This window comes from Sphaerodactylus townsendi, linkage group LG12 (genome assembly GCF_021028975.2).
Source record: "Sphaerodactylus townsendi isolate TG3544 linkage group LG12, MPM_Stown_v2.3, whole genome shotgun sequence".
NCBI lineage: Eukaryota > Metazoa > Chordata > Lepidosauria > Squamata > Sphaerodactylidae > Sphaerodactylus > Sphaerodactylus townsendi.
The window spans coordinates 51,413,503-51,432,677 of NC_059436.1; the positions used below are offsets into that span (position 1 = coordinate 51,413,503).

At 47.9% G+C, this 19,175-nt stretch overlaps 1 protein-coding gene across 1 annotated transcript in view; it reads right to left on the reverse strand.

The window, feature by feature from the left end:
* Positions 1-1,344: 1,344 nt before the first annotated feature.
* The window catches only part of SH3GLB2 (SH3 domain containing GRB2 like, endophilin B2), a 98,178-nt gene continuing 80,347 nt past the window's right edge, over positions 1,345-19,175 (reverse strand). Inside the window, exons 12-17 of the mRNA XM_048512177.1 lie at positions 16,774-16,843; positions 15,623-15,666; positions 14,065-14,165; positions 12,590-12,604; positions 8,830-9,097; positions 1,345-3,462 (exon numbers count right to left, since the gene is read on the reverse strand). Of these exons, the coding sequence (XP_048368134.1) occupies positions 3,355-3,462; positions 8,830-9,097; positions 12,590-12,604; positions 14,065-14,165; positions 15,623-15,666; positions 16,774-16,843 (606 nt within the window). The 3' untranslated portion in view covers positions 1,345-3,354. The remainder of the gene's footprint in view (positions 3,463-8,829; positions 9,098-12,589; positions 12,605-14,064; positions 14,166-15,622; positions 15,667-16,773; positions 16,844-19,175) is intronic.

Below are 19,175 nucleotides of genomic sequence, written 5' to 3' on the forward strand. Positions count from 1 at the left end.
TTTGTTTTTTTAAAATTCAGCTGCTGCTTCCAGGACAGAGGCCGAGTCCTTAGAGAAGATAGAACAGGAATAAGGCTTTGAGCAGGAAAGGGTACACGAGGCTTTCGAACGTAATGCTTACAGTTCTCCACGAGCCCTCTGCGAAGAATTAAGTGGCTGGCTCCCAGGCAGGATGGCTTAAAAGTAACCCCAAAGGAAAAGCAACCAAAGCATGGACTGTGGAAATAGCCCAGCCGAAGCCTCTTTTCTGAAAGGGTTCCTAGAAGCACAAACAGTGGAGTCGCACTTGCCACGTAGCACCCAACCCTGATTTTAATACAGTGAGGAGGACACAATTAGCAAAGCCACAAAGTGGTATGTGACTATATTCAGTTGCCCAGGTTTACACGGGCCAACTGCTGCTTCTGTCTGCTCTGTTGAACCAGAAAATCCCTTTGGCTTCTCTTCCCACTTAACGTTGCCTCTGTTATGGAATGCCGGTATCAAGAGTGGATATTTAGACAGGGGTGGGGTGTAGCGGCAGCTTAGAGGGAACGGTGGGCTACTCAAGAGTCCAGATACTAAGCATGTGGTGTGGCTTCCCCCAAGACATACAGACAGCTGTTGTGTTCAAGCGCTACATTGTGAACTTCAGTTTGAGAGCAAGCAGTGGCATAATTGTTGGCCAAGTAATTAACGCATCAAAGCAGCACGAGCTGATCAAAGTGTGGAGAAAGCTTTATTCAGTAATTAACGTACTTAGTAGTGAAGAGAAAAGACAAGAGGCAGGTTTCTAGCTATATCACTAGCTGCAAGATGGAGAGTCGTGGACCCTCTGGGAAGCAGAGCAATCTGGAGGTAGAGAAGACCTCTCTAGCTTAGCTAACGGGCCTTTCCTCTTGCTGCCCAAGCCCCCTCCCCAAGGCCATCTTTTCTTTTTGTGCATTGCTTACTCCAACAACTACCACGTGACACTATTAAGGTTGTTGCCACACAGAAAAGAGTAGAACGGGGTCAGCTTGCCTTCCCTTACTGGTCTCCCGGAAAACCTGCAGGTTTTCAGAAGTTTCATGGGTTTGTCATTTTTAAATGGACCGCTAGTCTAGTCCCGCCAGCGGTGCACATGCAGCTGGCAACACCCTCATCGCAGCCAGAGCCCACTTACTAGTAATGACTGGCATTGGTTTTTCCCCCCTTCATCAGGCTTCATCGCAGCCTCCAGCAGTTCCAGTTGTTCTTGGGCCAGGCAAGCAACGTGAACCGTTCAGTCAAGCACAGCCCCCGCCCACTGAGCTCCTGATTACAGGTTTCACTCACTCTTTTGCGTTTGCAGTAAAAAGCAAGTGTAGGAAGGAGCCACGGAAGTGAGTTGCAGGTAGTAGTTTATTAATCAAGGTAGCAGTAACAGTAGCTGTGAACGGTGCTCTTTGCCGGCTTCCTTCTCCTCCAAAGGTTTCAGTAATTCACAGCAAACAAAATGGTTTAACCTTTGCAAACACAGGCTCCTTGACCATACTGGATAGGTTTGAAAACTATCCGGGGCATAATTGTCATCGGGGCACGGATCTACTGCTTGCTCAACTGCCTGGTTCCTCTTGGTGCAAATTAGAAAAGAGAATAATCTCAGGAAAACAGGAGGTTGAAGCCTGTACTTTTGATAGGGAAGCCAAGAGAATTTAAGGAGTAATAAACAGCATCCAACAGGGACTTTGCTTCAACATCAGCATCCAAGAGAAGCAGGCAGCTGGAAGGGAGTATGTTCTCCCCCTGGAATTCCCACTTTGTTCAAGCTAACAGTCTCAGGTAGGTGGCACATTGTCTATCTACAGCTGCTCCTAAGACACTGGTATCTAGAAACTTGAATTTGCTAGAAGGCAAGAAGAAAAAACTGCTTCTTGCACAACTGGAATGAAAAGGTTCAGGCCGCTGAAACCTGGAAGGAAGCAAGGACAGAGCAAAGAGCTTTGCAGAACAAGACGTTCTGCATCCCCAGACCAAAGGCCCACCTCTGCCCCCATCAGAAGCATCAGCTCATCTAGATACCTCAGCAGCCTTCAGTGCGAACAGGAGCACAGCAGGAGAACAAACTCATGAAATGGAGCACAACGGGGCAGCAGGCTTGTGTTTATTATTGGCAAAAGTCAACCGTGTATGTGTGTGTGCATATATCCAACACAGAAGTGCTTTGAAACCGTAACATGAGGGTAATCACAAAACTCAGAAGAGAACAAGAACTCAACAGGATAAAACCAAGCAAGCCAAGTGGTGCATGCAGCCGACGGCACTGGTGAACAGTCTATGGATTTGATCTGCACCATTCTCGCTACCCCGAGAAGAAATATGGCTTAACTTTGCACTTGGGCATTGTGTGTGACGGTGACACCCAGGAGGGGCTGAAAAGATTCACAAGGAATGGAAAAAGCATCACAACCCCCCAATGAATGAATAAGCCAACCATGGGGTACAAAAGCCCATATGGAGTTCACCTCCCATATGCAAGAGGAAAAACGTTTCATAGGTTTCCAGAAGTTAAACAGCCGCTCCCTGCCATGGTATTAAAAAACCCCACCAAGTCTAGCATTGCCGCTTTACCAAAGAAAGCGGGGAACAGAGCAAAGTTACATCAAAACTCAAAAGAGAAGAGGTGTTTTTGGTGACAGGGAAAGGCTGGTTCAAACTCAGCAACGTGGGTGGGAACGAAACAGTTGAGCGACGGCAGTTTTGAAACACTCCCCAGATCAATCGATCAGCAGCAACTTCGCTTTAAGCGATCCGGGCCGCGACCAACGCTAAAGCTTTCCATTCTTTCCTCCTGGCTTTGTTCACAAAGGTGTTCATGACTTTTAAGGGGATCAAAGAGTTGGCTTAGTTCCTTCTCAGCTCAGGTGAAATGCATAAAACGGCTGGAAGCGGACCAAGCAGGAAGTGAAGAACAGGAAGTGAAACTAAGGCCAGGAAGGAAAAGGCACATCCTGCGACAGGAGAGCTGATTTCTAGAAAACGCTCTTTGCTGCACCTATTCAAATTCATTGCAGTTGCAATGGGGGGGGGGGAGAGAAGGGGAGGTCTTTTAATTTGTCAACCACAAAGGGCTTAAATTGTAGAGGGAATCCAAACATGAGTTACTGCTAACCCTCAAGCCAGTTGTGTGGATGGTTGGTTGAGTCTCGGGATGCTCGAGAAAGCAAAGTGGCAACACCCAAATATTACCCCCACCCCCACCAACCACCTCCGTGGCCTCTTTGCCTTAAGCCAAAGGGAGGAGATCTGACCCTGAAGAGAGCAATGGTCTTGCGTGAAGTTGTCAGGCTTTTAAAAAGGTGCCAGGATACAGAGGGGCGGACGTCTTGCTCGAAGGTTCCTTCCCAAAGGTGCTTAACTAAGCAGTTCTAAGTAGGTGACCGGGACCTTCCCCTTTTGATTGCCTCTCTCCCCGACAAGCCAATCAGGATCCATCCCCGGCAGGCTGTACACAGTGATCATCTGCAAACAAACCAACAGGAAAAAAAAGTCATTGTGGATTCAGCCACTCACAGAAATGCCCAGCAACTCTTGCAGATAAGTCTGAACGCACCCATATTTATTTCCCCACCCCCCCAATTCAACAGGAGGCCAGAAAAAGAAAAACCTACAGCATACGCCAGGGTCCCTACATTTCTGGGATACACAGCTGGCCGCGACCAGGGCTGGCGTGTTTTCAGCTCCAACCCTGGCCCAATGAATCACTCTGTGTAATGCAGTGATGGCGAACCTATGGCACGGGTGCCCGAGGTGGCACTCAGAGCCCTCTTTGTGGGCACACACAAATAGAGTGCCCCCCCCCCCCCATCTAGGCTGACCTGGGCCACAGGCCTCGATTATTAGCATTAAACCTAAGACCTAGTTTTGGGGAAGTAGTGTAGGTAACCCTGTTAAGTGCTGTTATACCCCACTGATTTTCATGCGAAGAACTAAAGCATGATCCTTTACCTGGGAGTAAGCTCAGTTGCTGGCATTGGGGCTTGCTTCTGAGAAAACCCTCCTAGGGTCGTGACTCACCCATTGGAAGAGTTGCACGGATGCTTCAAAGCAAAGCCATCGACTACCACCAAGCTTACTCCTGAGTAACGCACGTCTCGGAGCCAGCCGTTTTTTCTAAACGAAAACCTCAGTATTCAGGTTAAATTGCCGTGTTGGCACTTTGCGATAAATAAGTGGGTTTTGGGTTGCAGTTTGGGCACTCGGTCTCGAAAAGGTTCGCCATCGCTGGTCTAATGAGACCAGGGCCCCGTGTGACCCATCACAGATCTTACAGGCCTGTTCCACCGGGCTTATGGCTGAGGGCAGCAACGGCATTCCAACTTAGCTGACTTCTTCTCTGGTCCTCTGGACACCGGCCACCATATGGGCATTCTGTGTTGTTGATTTTTATCGAGGACTGTTGGACACTGTTCTGAGCCCATTTGACACAGAGAGTGGTTTATAAATATAATAATAATACAAGGGGCTGAGTTTGCAAATCACCACACAACTGCAGGTTCAGATGAAAATGATAGTCACGTGGGCTACTTTTTAATAACTGGCCAAAAGCGGCATTCAAAAAAACTGCAGAGTCCTTGGAAGACTGAATGGCACGGAAGACTGAAACCGTTGCGCTTGCTGACCATTCTCCGAGGGCTGCTTCAGAAAGGTGCTAGTTTGTTCCTTCTCTACTTTATTTATTTTTATTTATTTTTTATTTATTGTTTCGATTTATAAACCGCCCCATCCCCTGGGGGCTCTGGGCGGTGAACAACATTCACATATACAATTAATTAAATCGATAACAACAATATAATACTAAAAACCATTAAAAGCTACTTAAAAACAGCGGTTAGCATCATAATAGGTGCCCTATTATGGCCAATTCAATTTAGATCACCCCAGTAAAAGAAAAGGGAGGGGTCAGGTTCCTCTCTGGGAGGATAATAGGTGGTAAAGTGCAACAGATGGTATGTGCAAGAAGATGCAGGGGGGGAAGGAGAGGGGGAGGGGGCTGGCTGGGTTCAAGCCCCGACAGCTGGCTGGGTTCAAGCCCCGACTCCCATTTACAGCTCTGGCCCCTGCCTGGTGGAACGCTCTACCTCCAGCTACGCGGGCCCTGCGGGATCTTAAAGAATTTCGCAGGGCCTGCAAGACGGATCTGTTCCACCGGGCCTTCGGGGGGTCCGGCCGCTGATGCCCCCCCTCCCCTCTTATAACATCTGTGGACCCTGCCGTTCCCCCCTCCCTCTCCTCCCCTTTTTCTTTTTAGGGGATTGCTAGTAGGTCGCCATCGTTAATTTTGGTATTAGGATGCTGCATTTTAATGGGGTTAATTTTAGCATATAGAGCTATATTTAACTTTGATTTTATTTGTGCTCTATTTGTTTGTTCTGTTCGCCGCCCTGAGCCCTTCGGGGGAGGGCGGTTTATAAATACAATAAATCAAATCAAATCAAATCAGAAAACTAGCCACGAGAGTTGTATTGTGAGGTCCAGCTCACAACAGCCCATTCGCGCAAGCGAGCCCTCGGGCCTTTGCTGTCTTCTCAAAAGACGATGCTTGGAAAGGGAACTTCAGCCGTTAAGAGTCCACTGCTGAAGACGAGCCTCCTTATCTCGGGGCAATCTGAACAGTCTAAACTTGGAAGGGAAGACCTTGCTAGCCTGGACCCCTCCAAACTGAATACCTTCTAAAGCAGACCTGGGCATTATACGGCCCGTGGGCCACATCCGGCCCGCCGGATGACCCTGACGGGCCCCCCTGCCTTGCTGGGGAGCGAGGTGCCTTTGAAAGCCCCGCAGAAGCCGGCAGCCAAGGCAACCGGCTTCTGCGGGGCTTTCAAAAGCGCCAGTCGATGAAAAAAGTAGGTCAAGGGACTTAAGTCTCCCCAGAACTGTTGCCTTGATTGTCACAGTGACAACGCAGGTAGGTTAAGCCTGTGTGACTTTGTGCCCAGCATGCAGAACTGTTGCCACTGATTCCAAGTTGATCTGTGCACCTGTCCGTCACTTATCAGCCCCTATTATGCAGAATTGAGTTCAGCCTTTTGGCCCGGCCCTCCACAATATTTTCTGTTTCTTATCCGGCCCCATGGAAAAAATAATTGCCCACCCCTGTTCTAAAGGGTGCGAGACAGAAAGACATTCATGAATATCACTTGATTTTCTCTTCGTTTGAACTGAAACCGATTGCCTAATCAAGGGAGGACTGGGCAGGTGTGAACCAGCCTCAAGTATTAACAGAGGTGCCAAAGACAACTTTATCCTAGAGATACAGCTGAGAAACGGGCAACTAAATCGATGCTGACCTTTTCCTGTACCTAGGCAATGCTGAGAGTTGGGTGTGGAGAGAAGCAATATTTGGCATGCCAACTACTATGTAGTAGTCTGGAAACCAACAAGCCTTATTGCTATTCAACCAGGCCAAAACTGCAGTCGTTCTTTTCTTCAAAAATGAAGACAGCCTTCACGAATGACATAGAGTAGTTCCTCCCCTCTGCAGAAATAGCAGCTGGGCCGACTGAGAGATGACTCCTCAAGTTTATTGAATTACTAGAGAAGGTAAAAACCCACCAACCAGTTCTAGGAAAAGTTGCAGAAATCCTAACAGACAGACGTGTTCCAGGGGAGGGAAAGAGGCGGCCTCCTGATGCCAGGACTGGTCCGTTGCAGGAGGGGGTGTGGCAGCGTCTGCCAGTGGCATTGGCCAGTAAGGCGGGTGAGTGAGTGAACAACAGAAGATGGTGCAAAAGGTGCCAGCTCCAAGCCCAGCAGCTGTGGGGTCTGGATCTGCATCAAAGCAGACCCAGAGGAAAGAGACTGCAGGGAGAGAGGCCACTGAGCCAGCAAGAGCCTTGCAACACCCCCCCCCCCACTTCCATGCCAGTCATACACCTGGTGTCGCCCTCCCTAAAAAGAAAAGGAATTAAGGCCCCAGAGGGCTCCCTGAGAATGCAGCAGGCAAAAAACAGAGCTGTGGAGAACCAGGCCCAGCACAGAGCTGGCTTTTGTCCCACAACCTCTGAGGTGTGTGTTCCACTAACTTTTGTCCCGAATGTGGAGAGGCTACACATATTTTCTCCCTCCAATACTCAAACTCAGGAAGCACAGCTCCTGAGCTGGGCCGACTGCTTGTTGGCTGTTTGCTGGGGTGGGGCAAGGTGACTCCCTGACCCAGAATGTGTTTTGCAGCACTTCTGGGGAGGGAAAGGACACTACTAACGCTGCACATTTAACAAGCACCCAGGCCAGCCTTCAGATGAGGGAATGAGCAAGGTGATATGGCATTAAGAATCACTCTGATGGACAACGTGACACCCAAAGCCCCGGGAGGAAAAAATCAGCAACGGAGGCTTTTGCAACAGACCGGCCAGGCAAAAATCCACACCGTCAAACTGGAAGGAACTAGATTACAAGGGCAACGAGGATGACTGAAGGATTGGAGCACCTTCCTTATGAGGAGAGGCTGCCGCGTTTGGGACTCTTTAGTTTGGAGAAGAGACGTCTGAGGGGGGATATGATTGAAGTCTATGAAATTATGCCTGGGGTAGAAAATGTTGACAGAGAGAAATTTTTCTCTCTTTCTCACAATACTAGAACCAGGGGGCATCCATTGAAAACGCTGAGGGGAAGAATTAGGACTAATAAAAGGAAACACTTCTTCACGCAACGTGTGATTGGTGTTTGGAATATGCTGCCACAGGAGGTGGTGATTGCCACTAACCTGGATAGCTTTAAAAAGGGCTTGGACAGATTTATGAAGTTAATCTATGGCTACCAATCTTGATCCTCCTTGATCTCAGATTGCAAATGCCTTAGCAGACCAGGTGCCCGGGAGCAGCAGCAGAAGGCCCTTGCTTTCACATCCTGCCTGTGAGCTCCCAAAGGCACCTGGTGGGCCACTGCGAGTAGCAGAATGCTGGACTAGATGGACTCTGGTCTGATCCAGCAGGCTAGTTCTTATGTTCTTATGTACAATTCATCAATATCATGAAGGCTCCTAATGGGCTGAACTTAGATAAGGAAGTGTCTTCTTCAAACGCAAACCGGTCTCCAAGTTCATCAAATCCTCCTGTTGACTCTCCAGATACTGTATTTAAGCTTCCAACAAAGGCTATTGTCCATCATACGAGTAATGCTAGGTCTGACGCAATTTTGTCTCCACCATCAGCTAATTTGGTTAATTTAAAAAATGGTTGTATTCAACAAAATGTAACTGATATTGTGTCCCTAGGTCAGTGGTGGCAAACCTTTGGCACTCCAGATGTTATGGACTACAATTCCCACCAGTCCCTGCTAGCATGGCCAATTGGCCATGCTGGAAGGGGCTGATGGGAATTGTAGTCCATAACATCTGGAGTGCCAAAGGTTCGCCACCACGGCCCTAGGTGATGGTAATTGACTGAGAAATTCCCCAAGTACTGAATTCCTCTCCTGGAATGTTGCTGGTTGGAGCAGGAGGAGTATCAATCCTAGTTTCATTTCCTATTTGAGAAAATTTGACTTGATCCTACTTCAAGAAACTTGGGCATCTACTGATATAACCCTTAATGGTTAGCGCTCACACTGCCTTAGCGCTTCTAGAGTAAAAAAAATATGGACGCCCTTCTGGTGGTTTAACTATTCTAGTTTCCAAATATATCAACTTCAAGCTGTCACCCTGTAGCACAAGCCATTAAAATTCACCTAGGAAAGTCTTCTTGGATCATAGTAAATGTTTATATCCCCACAGGCTTAACTCATGGTATGCTGTTGAGAACTTGGGAAAATTTCACACCGTCAAACTTCACCAGCATCTGCCGAAACAGCTTTGGGAACTGACTCGGTGCCTTTGAAAGTGAGACCCACCTCATCGGCAAGCAAGGAGAGCTCGCTGCTGTCGGCTGCCTGGTAGTCGTAGAGCACTCGGGCCTTCCGGGTCCCGCTGGCAGGGGGCTTGACATCACTGGGGCTCAGACCTTCGACAGCCGGGGCAGAGTTGGGCACGCCAACAACAGTGGGCACCACCGGAATGGTGGGCACTGCTGGGCCGGGGGCAGCAGCCAGGGCAGTGGGGGAGGCAGTGGCAGGGGGAGGCGATGTGGATTCTGCGTTGCCCACAAACGTTCCAGGAAGCCTTTAGGGTAGAAGGAGGGAAGAAGATGAGTTAAGACCCAAACCTCCAAAAAGATCACACACATCTGTCTTTTCTTCCAAAACCATTTATATCAGTGATGGCGAACCTTTTCGAGACCGAGTGCCCAAATTGCAACCCAAAACCCACTTATTTATCGCAAAGGGCCAACACGGCAATTTAACCTGAATACTGAGGTTTTAGTTTAGAGAAAACGGTTGGCTCCGAGGCGTGCGTTACTCAGGAGTAAGCTTGGTAATAGTCGGTGGCTTTGCTTTGAAGCAACCATACAACTCTTTCAACGGGTGAATCACGACCCTAGGAGGGTTTACTCAGAAGCAAGCCCCATTGCCAGCATCCGAGCTTACTCCCAGGTAAAGGAGTGCGCTTTAGTTCTTCGCATGAAAACCAGTGGGGTTTAACAGCGCTGAACAGGGTTACCTACGCTGCTTCCACAAAACTAGGTCTTAGGTTTAATGCTAATAATCGAGCCCAGCGGCCCAGGTTAGCCTAGATGTGTTTGGGGGCACTCTGTTTGCGTGTGCCCACAGAGAGGGCTCTGAGTGCCACCGTTCGCCACCACTGATTTATATGCTACATTCAAACATCGCAATGATTTCTAGTTAGTCTGTATAACACAAGTTAACAAACACTAGTTGCTACATAAACCCTGGCTTGCCTGTTTCGTGTCACCTCTACCTGTTATCAGGGAGGTCATCTTCCTTAGCCAGCAGAGAGGCGGTTTGGCAGTTCAGACCTTGCAACAAACCACGATTAGTAGAAACTGCATCTAACAATCCCTGCTTTGAAATCCCAGTCTAACGCCATCCAACAAACCTGACTGTTGAACTGCCTTGTATATAGCTGCCCACAACTAATCACAGATTGATCGAATCACAATTTAAAATCCACAATTTGTCAGAGTGACCTGAGTGCAGCCTCAGAAGCAAGGGATGAAGACGAGTCTAGAACAAAAGCTATTAAAATGTAATAGCTAAAGTAACAAACCTTTATCAATATCCAGGAAAAACTGGTGACATAGGAAATTATTTGTTTCCATGTGGTATTGAGAAAACAATCAGATTTTTCTCATTTCCTAATGTGGGTGCAACACAAGAGAGGCCTTATTCCATATTTGCTTTTGCACCAATTTGCAGTAGACCCACGGTAAAAATGGCTGCAAATGGAACCATCGAACAAGATCTCTCTAGCAGACTAGAAACAAGAGGGAGGCTGCTGTTCAAGAAATTCCTCCCCGGGGTGGCCAACCTTTGGCACTCCAGATGTTCACAGACTACAATTCCCATCAGCCCCTGCCAGTGTGGCCAATTGGCCATGCTGGCAGGAGCTGATGGGAATTGTAGTCCATGAACATCTGGAGCACCATAGGTTGGCCACCCCTGCATAGTATTCAGACAATTCAAGGGGAGAGGAATACCGTGTTTCCCCGAAAATAAGACAGTGTCTTATATTAATTTTTGCTCCCAAAGATGCGCTATGTCTTATTTTCAGGGGATGTCTTATTTTTCTGTGTTCTGTTCGTTGGGCATGCTTCCAAACAAAAACTTTGCTACGTCTTACTTTTGGGGGATGCCTTATATTTCACACTTCAGCAAAACCTCTACTACGCCTTAGTTTCCGGGGATGTCTTACATTCGGGGAAACAGGGTATGTTAAATTTTGACTGGGCTCCTCACACTGATATGCATGAAAGTAGTTTAACAACATTTCTAAATGTTGATTTACATCCTACCCTTTCCTGACTGAACTCGAAGAAAACGGGCAGGGTCAGCCCTCTGAAGGGAAGTTTAGTGACCTTTATGCTTAAAAAGAGGCTGTAAAAGCTATTTACCAAGAGTTCCTGCCCTAATTTTTACTATTTATCCATGGTTTGTTGGCCACAGAAGTACGCTCAAGGGAGCTCATAAGACAAAAGCAATGTCTTGTAAAGCTAAAGAAAGCAATCGAAATTGGCAATCGAAAACAGCTGTTTCTAGAAAAATCAAAGAAGAAGAAGAGTTTGGATTTATATCCCGCCTTTCTCTCCTGTAAGAGACTTACAATCTCCTTGCCCTTCCCCCCTCACAACAAACACCCTGTGAGGTAGGTGGGGCTGAGAGAGCTCCGTGAAGCTGTGACTAGCCCAAGGTCACCCAGCTGGCATGTGTGGGAGTGCACAGGCTAATCTGAATTCCCCAGATAAGCCTCCACAGCTCAGGCGGCAGAGCAGGGAATCAAACCCGGTTCCTCCAGATCAGACACACGGGCTCTTAACCTCCTATGCCACTGCAGAACCAAGACACATTAGTCATGAAATCAGCAGGGTGGCAGCAACCCACTTGATCAATTCAGTCCAACCATACGCTAAAAGTTTTCTGGAAGAACACCGTTCTGGCCGGTTTCTAGGAAGCCAAATGGGAGACAACCAGGGAGCCCACGGGTGGTAGCGGGGACACGGCTTTAAAAAAACCCCGCCACGTATTTCTGCCAGTCTCATTCCAGTGAACACGGCATGTAAAGCAAAGTGCCTGCAGCTGGCCGGAGATCGCGGGCATGCTTGTGTGGCCCCCTTTTGTACCACAAACCATTAAAGAGCAAAAACAGCACTCCAAACTTGGACATAAGAACATAAGAACTAGCCTGCTGGATCAGACCAGAGTCCATCTAGTCCAGCTCTCTGCTACTCGCAGTGGCCCACCAGGTGCCTTTGGGAGCTCACGTGCAGGAAGTGAAAGCAATGGCCTTCTGCGGCTGCTGCTCCCGAACACCTGGTCTGCTAAGGCATTTGCAATCTCAGATCCAGGAGGATCAAAATTGGTAGCCAGAGATCGACTTCTCCTCCATAAATCTGTCCAAGCCCTTTTCAAAGCTATCCAGGTTAGTGGCCATCACCACCTCCTGTGGCAGCATATTCCAAACACCAATCACACGTTGCGTGAAGAAGTGTTTCCTTTTATTAGTCCTAATTCTTTCCCCCAGCATTTTCAATGGATGCCCCCTGGTTCTAGTATTGTGAGAAAGAGAGAAAATTTTCTCTCTGTCGACATTTTCGACCCCATGCATAATTGTATAGACGTCAATCATATCCCCCCTCAGACATCTCCTCTCCAAACTAAAGAGTCCCAATAGCCTCTCCTCATAAGGAAGGTGCTAAAGTCCCTCAATCATCCTTGTTGCCCTTCTCTGCACTTTTTCTATCTCTTCGATATCCTTTTTGAGATGTGGCGACCAGAACTGAACGCAGTACTCCAAGTGCGGTCGCACCACGGCTTTATATAAGGGCATGACAATCCTTGCAGTTTTATTATCAACTCCTTTCCTAATTATCCCCAGCAAACGGCCAGCAAACCATCCCCGAGTTGACACAATCTCTGGCCATCCTATTTCAGACTCTGGTGTGTGTTGCGCGTTTAATACTGTAGAGGGGGGACAAACAACAGGAAAAGTGAAGGATGTTCCCTGGTTTCTCCACACAACTGCCTTCATCCTACTTACATTTCTCCTCTGGAGCTGCAAGCATGGAAGAAAAGGCAAACAAAGCAAACGTGAGCAGCTGTTCGGCAGCAGCCAGACTTCCAGCACCCCCTCTGCTTCCTTCCCTGACAGCCACCCAAGCAACAAGCCAGGTTCAGGGGCCCATGTGGGGCAGGCTGCTTCCATGTTCCATCTCTCCCAAAGGTACCAGAAATTCTACCAGGGGTGGTCAACCTATGGCGCTCCAGATGTTCATGGACTACTATTCCCATCAGGCCCTGCCACCATGGCCAACTGGCAGGGGCTGATGGGAATTGTAGTCCGTGAACATCTGGGGCCCTTTATTTCATGGGTCCCCAATGTCATCAGGACCCATTATCTCCCCCCCACCCATCCCTCTTCCTAGGAGGGTTAAGTTGAAGTTTAAGTTTAAATAAGTTTTTGTGAGACGCCTCTCTTTGGAAACAACTGCTGTTTTTAAGTGTATTTACGGAATTTGTATTTATGATTATTTTATATACTGTTTTATGTTGTACACCGCCCAGAGACCTTCGGGGATGGGGCGGTATATTAAATAAATAAATAAATAATATAATATAATATAATTAATAATTAATTAATTAATATAGTAATAGTAGTAATAATAGTAGTAGTAGTAGTAGTAGTAGTAGTAGTAGTAGTAATAATAATAATAATAATAATAATAATAATAATAATAATAATAATAATAATAATAATAATAGGTTGGCCACCCCAACTATTTTGGGTCTTCATTACGGCCGCCAACTATCTGGTCATGGCTGGAGATCTTCTGCTATTACAATCAATCTCTGGACAATAGAAATCGATTCGCCTGGAGCAAACGGTCATTTCAGGAGGCCCTATGCCATTACACTCCACTGAAGTCCTTCCCCTCCCCAAAACCTGCTCTCCTCAGGCTCCATTTCCCAAATCTCCCAGCCCAGAGAGGGCAACCCAACTCCCCACTAGGGAGAAAAGTGAGATATAAATACAAATAATTAACAGGTGGGGTGAGCTGGGTCCTTTAGAATACCTGGACCGCTCTCTCAGTCTTGTCCAAGTTACCAGTATGGGCAGTGGAGTTCAAATGAGGAGCTTGTGGCAAAGATCTGCCAAGATCTGTGGAACTCATGGAGAACCTTTTCCTATGAACTACAAAAAAAGTAGTCCTTATTCCAGTAGAGGACTTTTCTCTGCTTTTAGTCCAAGTCTATTTCTGTCCTAGTTCTGGGAGACAGGGTGGGATCCCATAGATCTGTTTTGCTAGAAGAGCGCTGCTTCTGTTGATGGAAAGCCCCTCCACTAACAGAACAGATCTGAAGGATCTAACCTGCACGACGAGGAAGAGGGATCTTGGCGGACAAGGGACCAGCACTAGCCAAGGAAGCCTGTTCTTTCAAAGAATGGCACCTAGAGATACAAAGAGGGTCTTTCTCCAGGTGGGATCTTTGCTGTAGGACCCTCTGTTTCTCTACCTGCCCAGCTGTTTCTGGAGGTCCAACATGTACTGGTAGCATTGCGCATAGTATGTAGCCTGAGCTTCCGCAAACTCATGGAGACAACGCAGGTGATTGACCTGAAAAGAGAGAACAAAGAAGAGGAATCCATCAGGTACGGCTGCAGTGAGTGGAGATTCTCAACGACAGTGTCTTGCAGCAGTTACCAGGAGTCGAGACCCTGCCAGGGATTTGACCACTGTAAGAGGTTTCTTGAAATGCTCACCCCAGGCCAGTTTGCACAGAAGGGTGCAGTCAGCTCCAGGCACCCAAGGGGGGGTGAGGAGGAGGAGGAGGAGTTATACCCCACCTTTCTCTCCAGTAAGGAGTCTCAAAGTGGCTTACAAACTCCTTTCCTTCCTCTCCCTAGTGAGTTAGGTGGGGCTGAGACAGTTTAGACCAGGGATCTGCAACCGGCGGCTCTCCAGATGCTCGTGGACTACAATTCCCATCAGCCCCTGCCAGCATGGCCAACTGGCCATGCTGGCTGGCAGAGGAGCTTGGCTGTAGTCATGAACATCCTGGAGAGCATAGTGAACTCCCTGTTTATAGAACTACAACTAGCGGGCTTCATGTGTAGAGCAGGCTTCATGTATAGAACAGAACAAATCCCACTTCACCAGATAGAGTCCACCACTCATGTGGAGAAGCTGAGGGGGCTCGAAGACCTGGTTCTCCAGATAAGAGATCCAAAACGCTCTTAACCATTACACCACACCGTGGAGTAGTGGTTCTCCCCTGAAGCCACAGCTAGTCCATTGTGTCCTGTGGCAAACATCAAGGAAGACATTCAGAGGTGGTTTCTAATACAGTGGTGGCTACCATTTATTTAAAACACCACGCCAAAAACTCAATAGGACATACACTTGAGCCGTCAGGGAGCCTAAAGTACCTCAGATTCCTGGTCCTTCCATAAATAGTAGGATTTGTGTGTGTGCAGACATGGGCACAAAAAGGCCTTTAAGAAGCCTTTGGGGTTTGTGTGACTTCATGAAAACAGGAACAATGCTTCAAAGCACTTACGAATAGCAACTGCTTACTGCTACTTCTTTATAAGCTGTGCTATTTAATACTACAGGTTCAGAGATAACATATGAAGAGAGAAAGGGAGAGGAAAGCCTAGAGAAAGCTACATGGTGAAGAACTTTCTCCTCTGACCACCAGAGTAGAGGATTGTGCTCTCTACCAGTCTGCTCAGCCGAAGACTCCTTAGCCATAGGAGGCTTAAAGAGCTGAGCAAAAATGCCCGTGGTAACCCCCCTCGGCTACAAATGAGTAGTAGCCCTCTCGGGGAATATGTGAGAACCTGCTTGGACCACCTCTGCCATACTTGCTGCTTAAATGGGCAATGGCAAGTTCTGCCTCCCCCGCTCCCCCAAGGTTTTCATACGTCTTTCATGACAACTGGCAGCCAACATAGGCTATGGGTCCCACTTCATGTTTGGAGGAATTGCTTTTTCAAACATATCACTTCTAGCCACATCACTTCACCGATGCCAAAAAGCAGCCAGACCCCCCCCTCCCCCGCTCTTCTTACGTGGCCCACTGCTGATCCCTTCCAGGGCGAGTTACTTCTGCCACCTGTGAACTCCGTGGGCCATCAGACTCGTGCTCCACTTCCTAGAATAGAAAAAGTGACAGGTGGAGGGATGCTGTGGGGTTCAGGAAGACCTTGAGGATACAGTACAAAAACAGCGGGCAGTGCTCCTTTAACCAGTGGTGGGATCAAACATTTTAGTAACAGGTTCCCATGGTGGTGGGATTCAAACTGTGGTGGTACCCAATGGGGCTGGGAAAAGGGGGCCACGGCCAAGGGGGGGGGGCGTGGGGCATTCTAGAGGGGCAGGAGCATTTCACGGGAGCTGTGGATGGAGGTTGGCCCGGCCTGCATGGGATCCTTGGTGAAGCGAATGCGTACGAAGCAGGCTGCCATGCATGCCAGTGCACCTATATAAACTACTTCAAGTTCTGTGTGCTATTGCTTTGAGAGGAACTAAGGCAAAAAAAATCCGTGGCAAAATCGCAATTAGTAACCCCTCTCGGCGCACACAAGTTAGTAGCTACTCACCGGGGAACCTGGCGAGGAACCTGCTGGATCCCACCTCTGCCTTTAACTCTTTATTTCCCCAAGTGGCTACCTTCACTCTGAAGAACAGAGCTGTAACGGGACAGCGGAGCATCAACAAGATCCCTTTGGAATGAAAAGACGTGAATTCAACACTTCCGGGGAACAGTGGCCCCTTCCGCGCAAAATAATCGTTTCAAACCACTTTCCACAACTGTTTTGCAAAGTGGATTTTATTCCGCTTTGGCTCAAAAGAGCACTGAAAGCGTTTGAAGGGTGCATTATTCGTGTCGCGAATGAGCTGAATGATGAGCAGTGCATCAAGGCAAAAGGACTCGAGAGAAAATTCTACCTTCACCATTGATTCACTGGCCCCAAGCGCCCGGCCCGGCTTTTAGCCAAAGAGGGAGACTCTGCGGAAACTTTCCCTGAGCAAATTTGCCAGCGTACATATGAAGCTGCCTTGTATTAAACCAGACCACGAACGTCACTGCTATCTTCTCAGACTGCCAGTGGAGGTGTAGGGTCTTGGGCCAAGAAAGGTCTTTCTCTTCACCTACGCACAGGTGTCCGCTTCAGCGACCCTCGGGGTGTTTATGGACTACAGTTCCCATCATCCCTACCAGCGTGGTAGCGGGGGGTGATATGAGGATCTCTGTCCCGCCCTGAACCCTCTGCTTCGTTACCGGGGGACTGAACGGAGACATTCCATACATAAGCATAAATGTGAAGCTGTCATCTAACTGCACTCAGGCCCTGAAGATCTTACGATTACTGCAACCACAGGGGGGCAGAAGGAATCATCCATTAGAAGGGGGGAGGAGAGAAAAGGTTTGAGAATCTCTCCTCAGGTTATGTTCTCTCAAAGATGTTAGGTGGGTTAGTTCCCCATCTCCTCTTCTGCTTAGCGTCCCGAATTTCCTACATACAGAGTTCTAGAAGGAATTAACATGGACCGGCTTATTCATTCGTAGGCCTCCTAGCAGAGTATTAAGGGTGCAAGCCTAGACCCCCCCTCAAGTGAAGACTCATTCTGGCACTGCCAGCTGGTTCAGAGAGAATTAGATGGGCAAAAGAACAGAGTGGCTTTGAAGGCACGCTGGACACCTTTGCCAGTTCAGGCCGCCTCATTCACAACTTGCTGGCAAAACACTGTGCGTGGCCCTGAGCACTTGTCAGGTTCATTTATAGTCTGGATTAGAAGAAGAAGAGTTTGGATTTATATCCCCCCCTTTCTCTCCTGCAAGGAGACTCAAAGGGGCTGACAAACTCCTTTCCCTTCCTCCCTCACAACAAACACCCTGCGAGGTAGGTGAGGCTGAGAGAGCTCAGAAGAACTGTGACTAGCCCAAGGTCACCCAGCTGGCATGTGCTGGAGAGCCCAGGCTAATCTGGAATTCCCAGATAAGCCTCACAGCTCAAGCCCGGTGGAAGGGAATCAAACCAGTTCCTCTAGATTAAATTTACCTGTCTCTGCCACTCCCCCACTGCATATACACATGTTAAGGACTGCCAAGCAGGCTTTATGCTTGTTCTTAAGGCATTTTCTTCTTGGAGAGGAATGGTACTGCCATTAGCATATGCTTCTGAGAAAAATGATGCATGAAAAAAGCTTTGAATTCCTGAATTTGACAACACTGGACTGGAGTAATCTAGCTGGGTGCCTTCCGACCACAGAAGAATATCTTACGCAATAATGGGTGGGGAGTGGGGACTGGCCGTGACTACGCAGGTCACCTTCAGCAACAATTCTAGCTAGAGGACAAGAATCTGTTCACACACACTGGGCTGGGTCCAGACTCCATTTCCAAGGAGAGAAACAACCTGTCCTGCCTACCTGCTTCCAAAGCAATCTCCCGATCCCTGTGAAATGCCACTCCAGGGGGTGGGGGAATCTATTTAGGGAAATCTGCATCAGGAAGTGGGGAAAAGTGGAAGTTGCCAATTTAGTCTGAATGCAACCAGTATTTTGAAGGTTTTAAATGTGGCAACGGTTAGAAAGGAGGTAAGTGATTCTTCTAGACACACATACATGTTAAAAATATATTTATATTTATCAGCAACAACACACCTTCCCATCTTAGAAGCCAGTCAGGATTTTTTTCTTTTAAAGATTCAGTGCTTTGCATTAGGGGATTATTCCAAGTGGATGCACGTCCATACAGAGTTTCAAAATCTCAACTATCAGGGTGTCCTCCTTACCCTTGAGGTGCTGCACAATGTAGGGGGGGATTGTGGCGTCAACTCAGGGGCATGTCCCATCCCAGGGGTTTCTAGTCCTGTGGTCTTACCTATAGTGAGTGTCACCTAGGAAGATTGTAGCTCTCCAGGGGACCAGTGTTACCCCTGGAGCGTGGTGTGAGACCTTTTGGCACTCAGATGTTATGGACTACAATTCCCATCAGCCCCTGCCAGCATGGCCCAATCCAAGGGTCATGTGATCCCTCCCAGTTAATTGTTCCTGTTGAGTAGTTCTAGGATGGTTGAATGGGAATTGTAGTCCATAACATCTGGAGTGCCAAAGGTTCGCCACCACTGCCCTAGAGTAAGATTATTAGCTCTCCAGTGTCACCCTAGAGAAGATTATTAGCTCTCAGGGAATAAGCCCAGTGGATGGAAGATTTGAGATCACCCGAGGCAGGAGGTACTAATGGAGTTGCCAGCTCTCCCTTCACTATAGTGATGTTAAAGAGACACTGGAAATTCAGATTGCAGCTCTTAGTCCTTAAGAGAGTCTAGTAGGGGCCCGATACAAAACTTTCCAGATGCAGCACAGAGGGATATGTCGGCATTGGTGGGCAAATGTGCCTAAAAGAGGAATTAAAATTATAAACCAAAGCACATTTACTGGAAAGCTAACAGCTACCGTGTTTCCCCGAATATAAGACAGTGTCTTATATTAATTTTGCTCCCAAGATCGCTATGTCTGATTTTCAGGATGTCTTATTTTTCTGTGTTCTTTTTTTTTGGGTGCTGTGGTTTCAGGCTGTGGCCGTGTTCTAACAACATTCTCTCCTGACTGTTC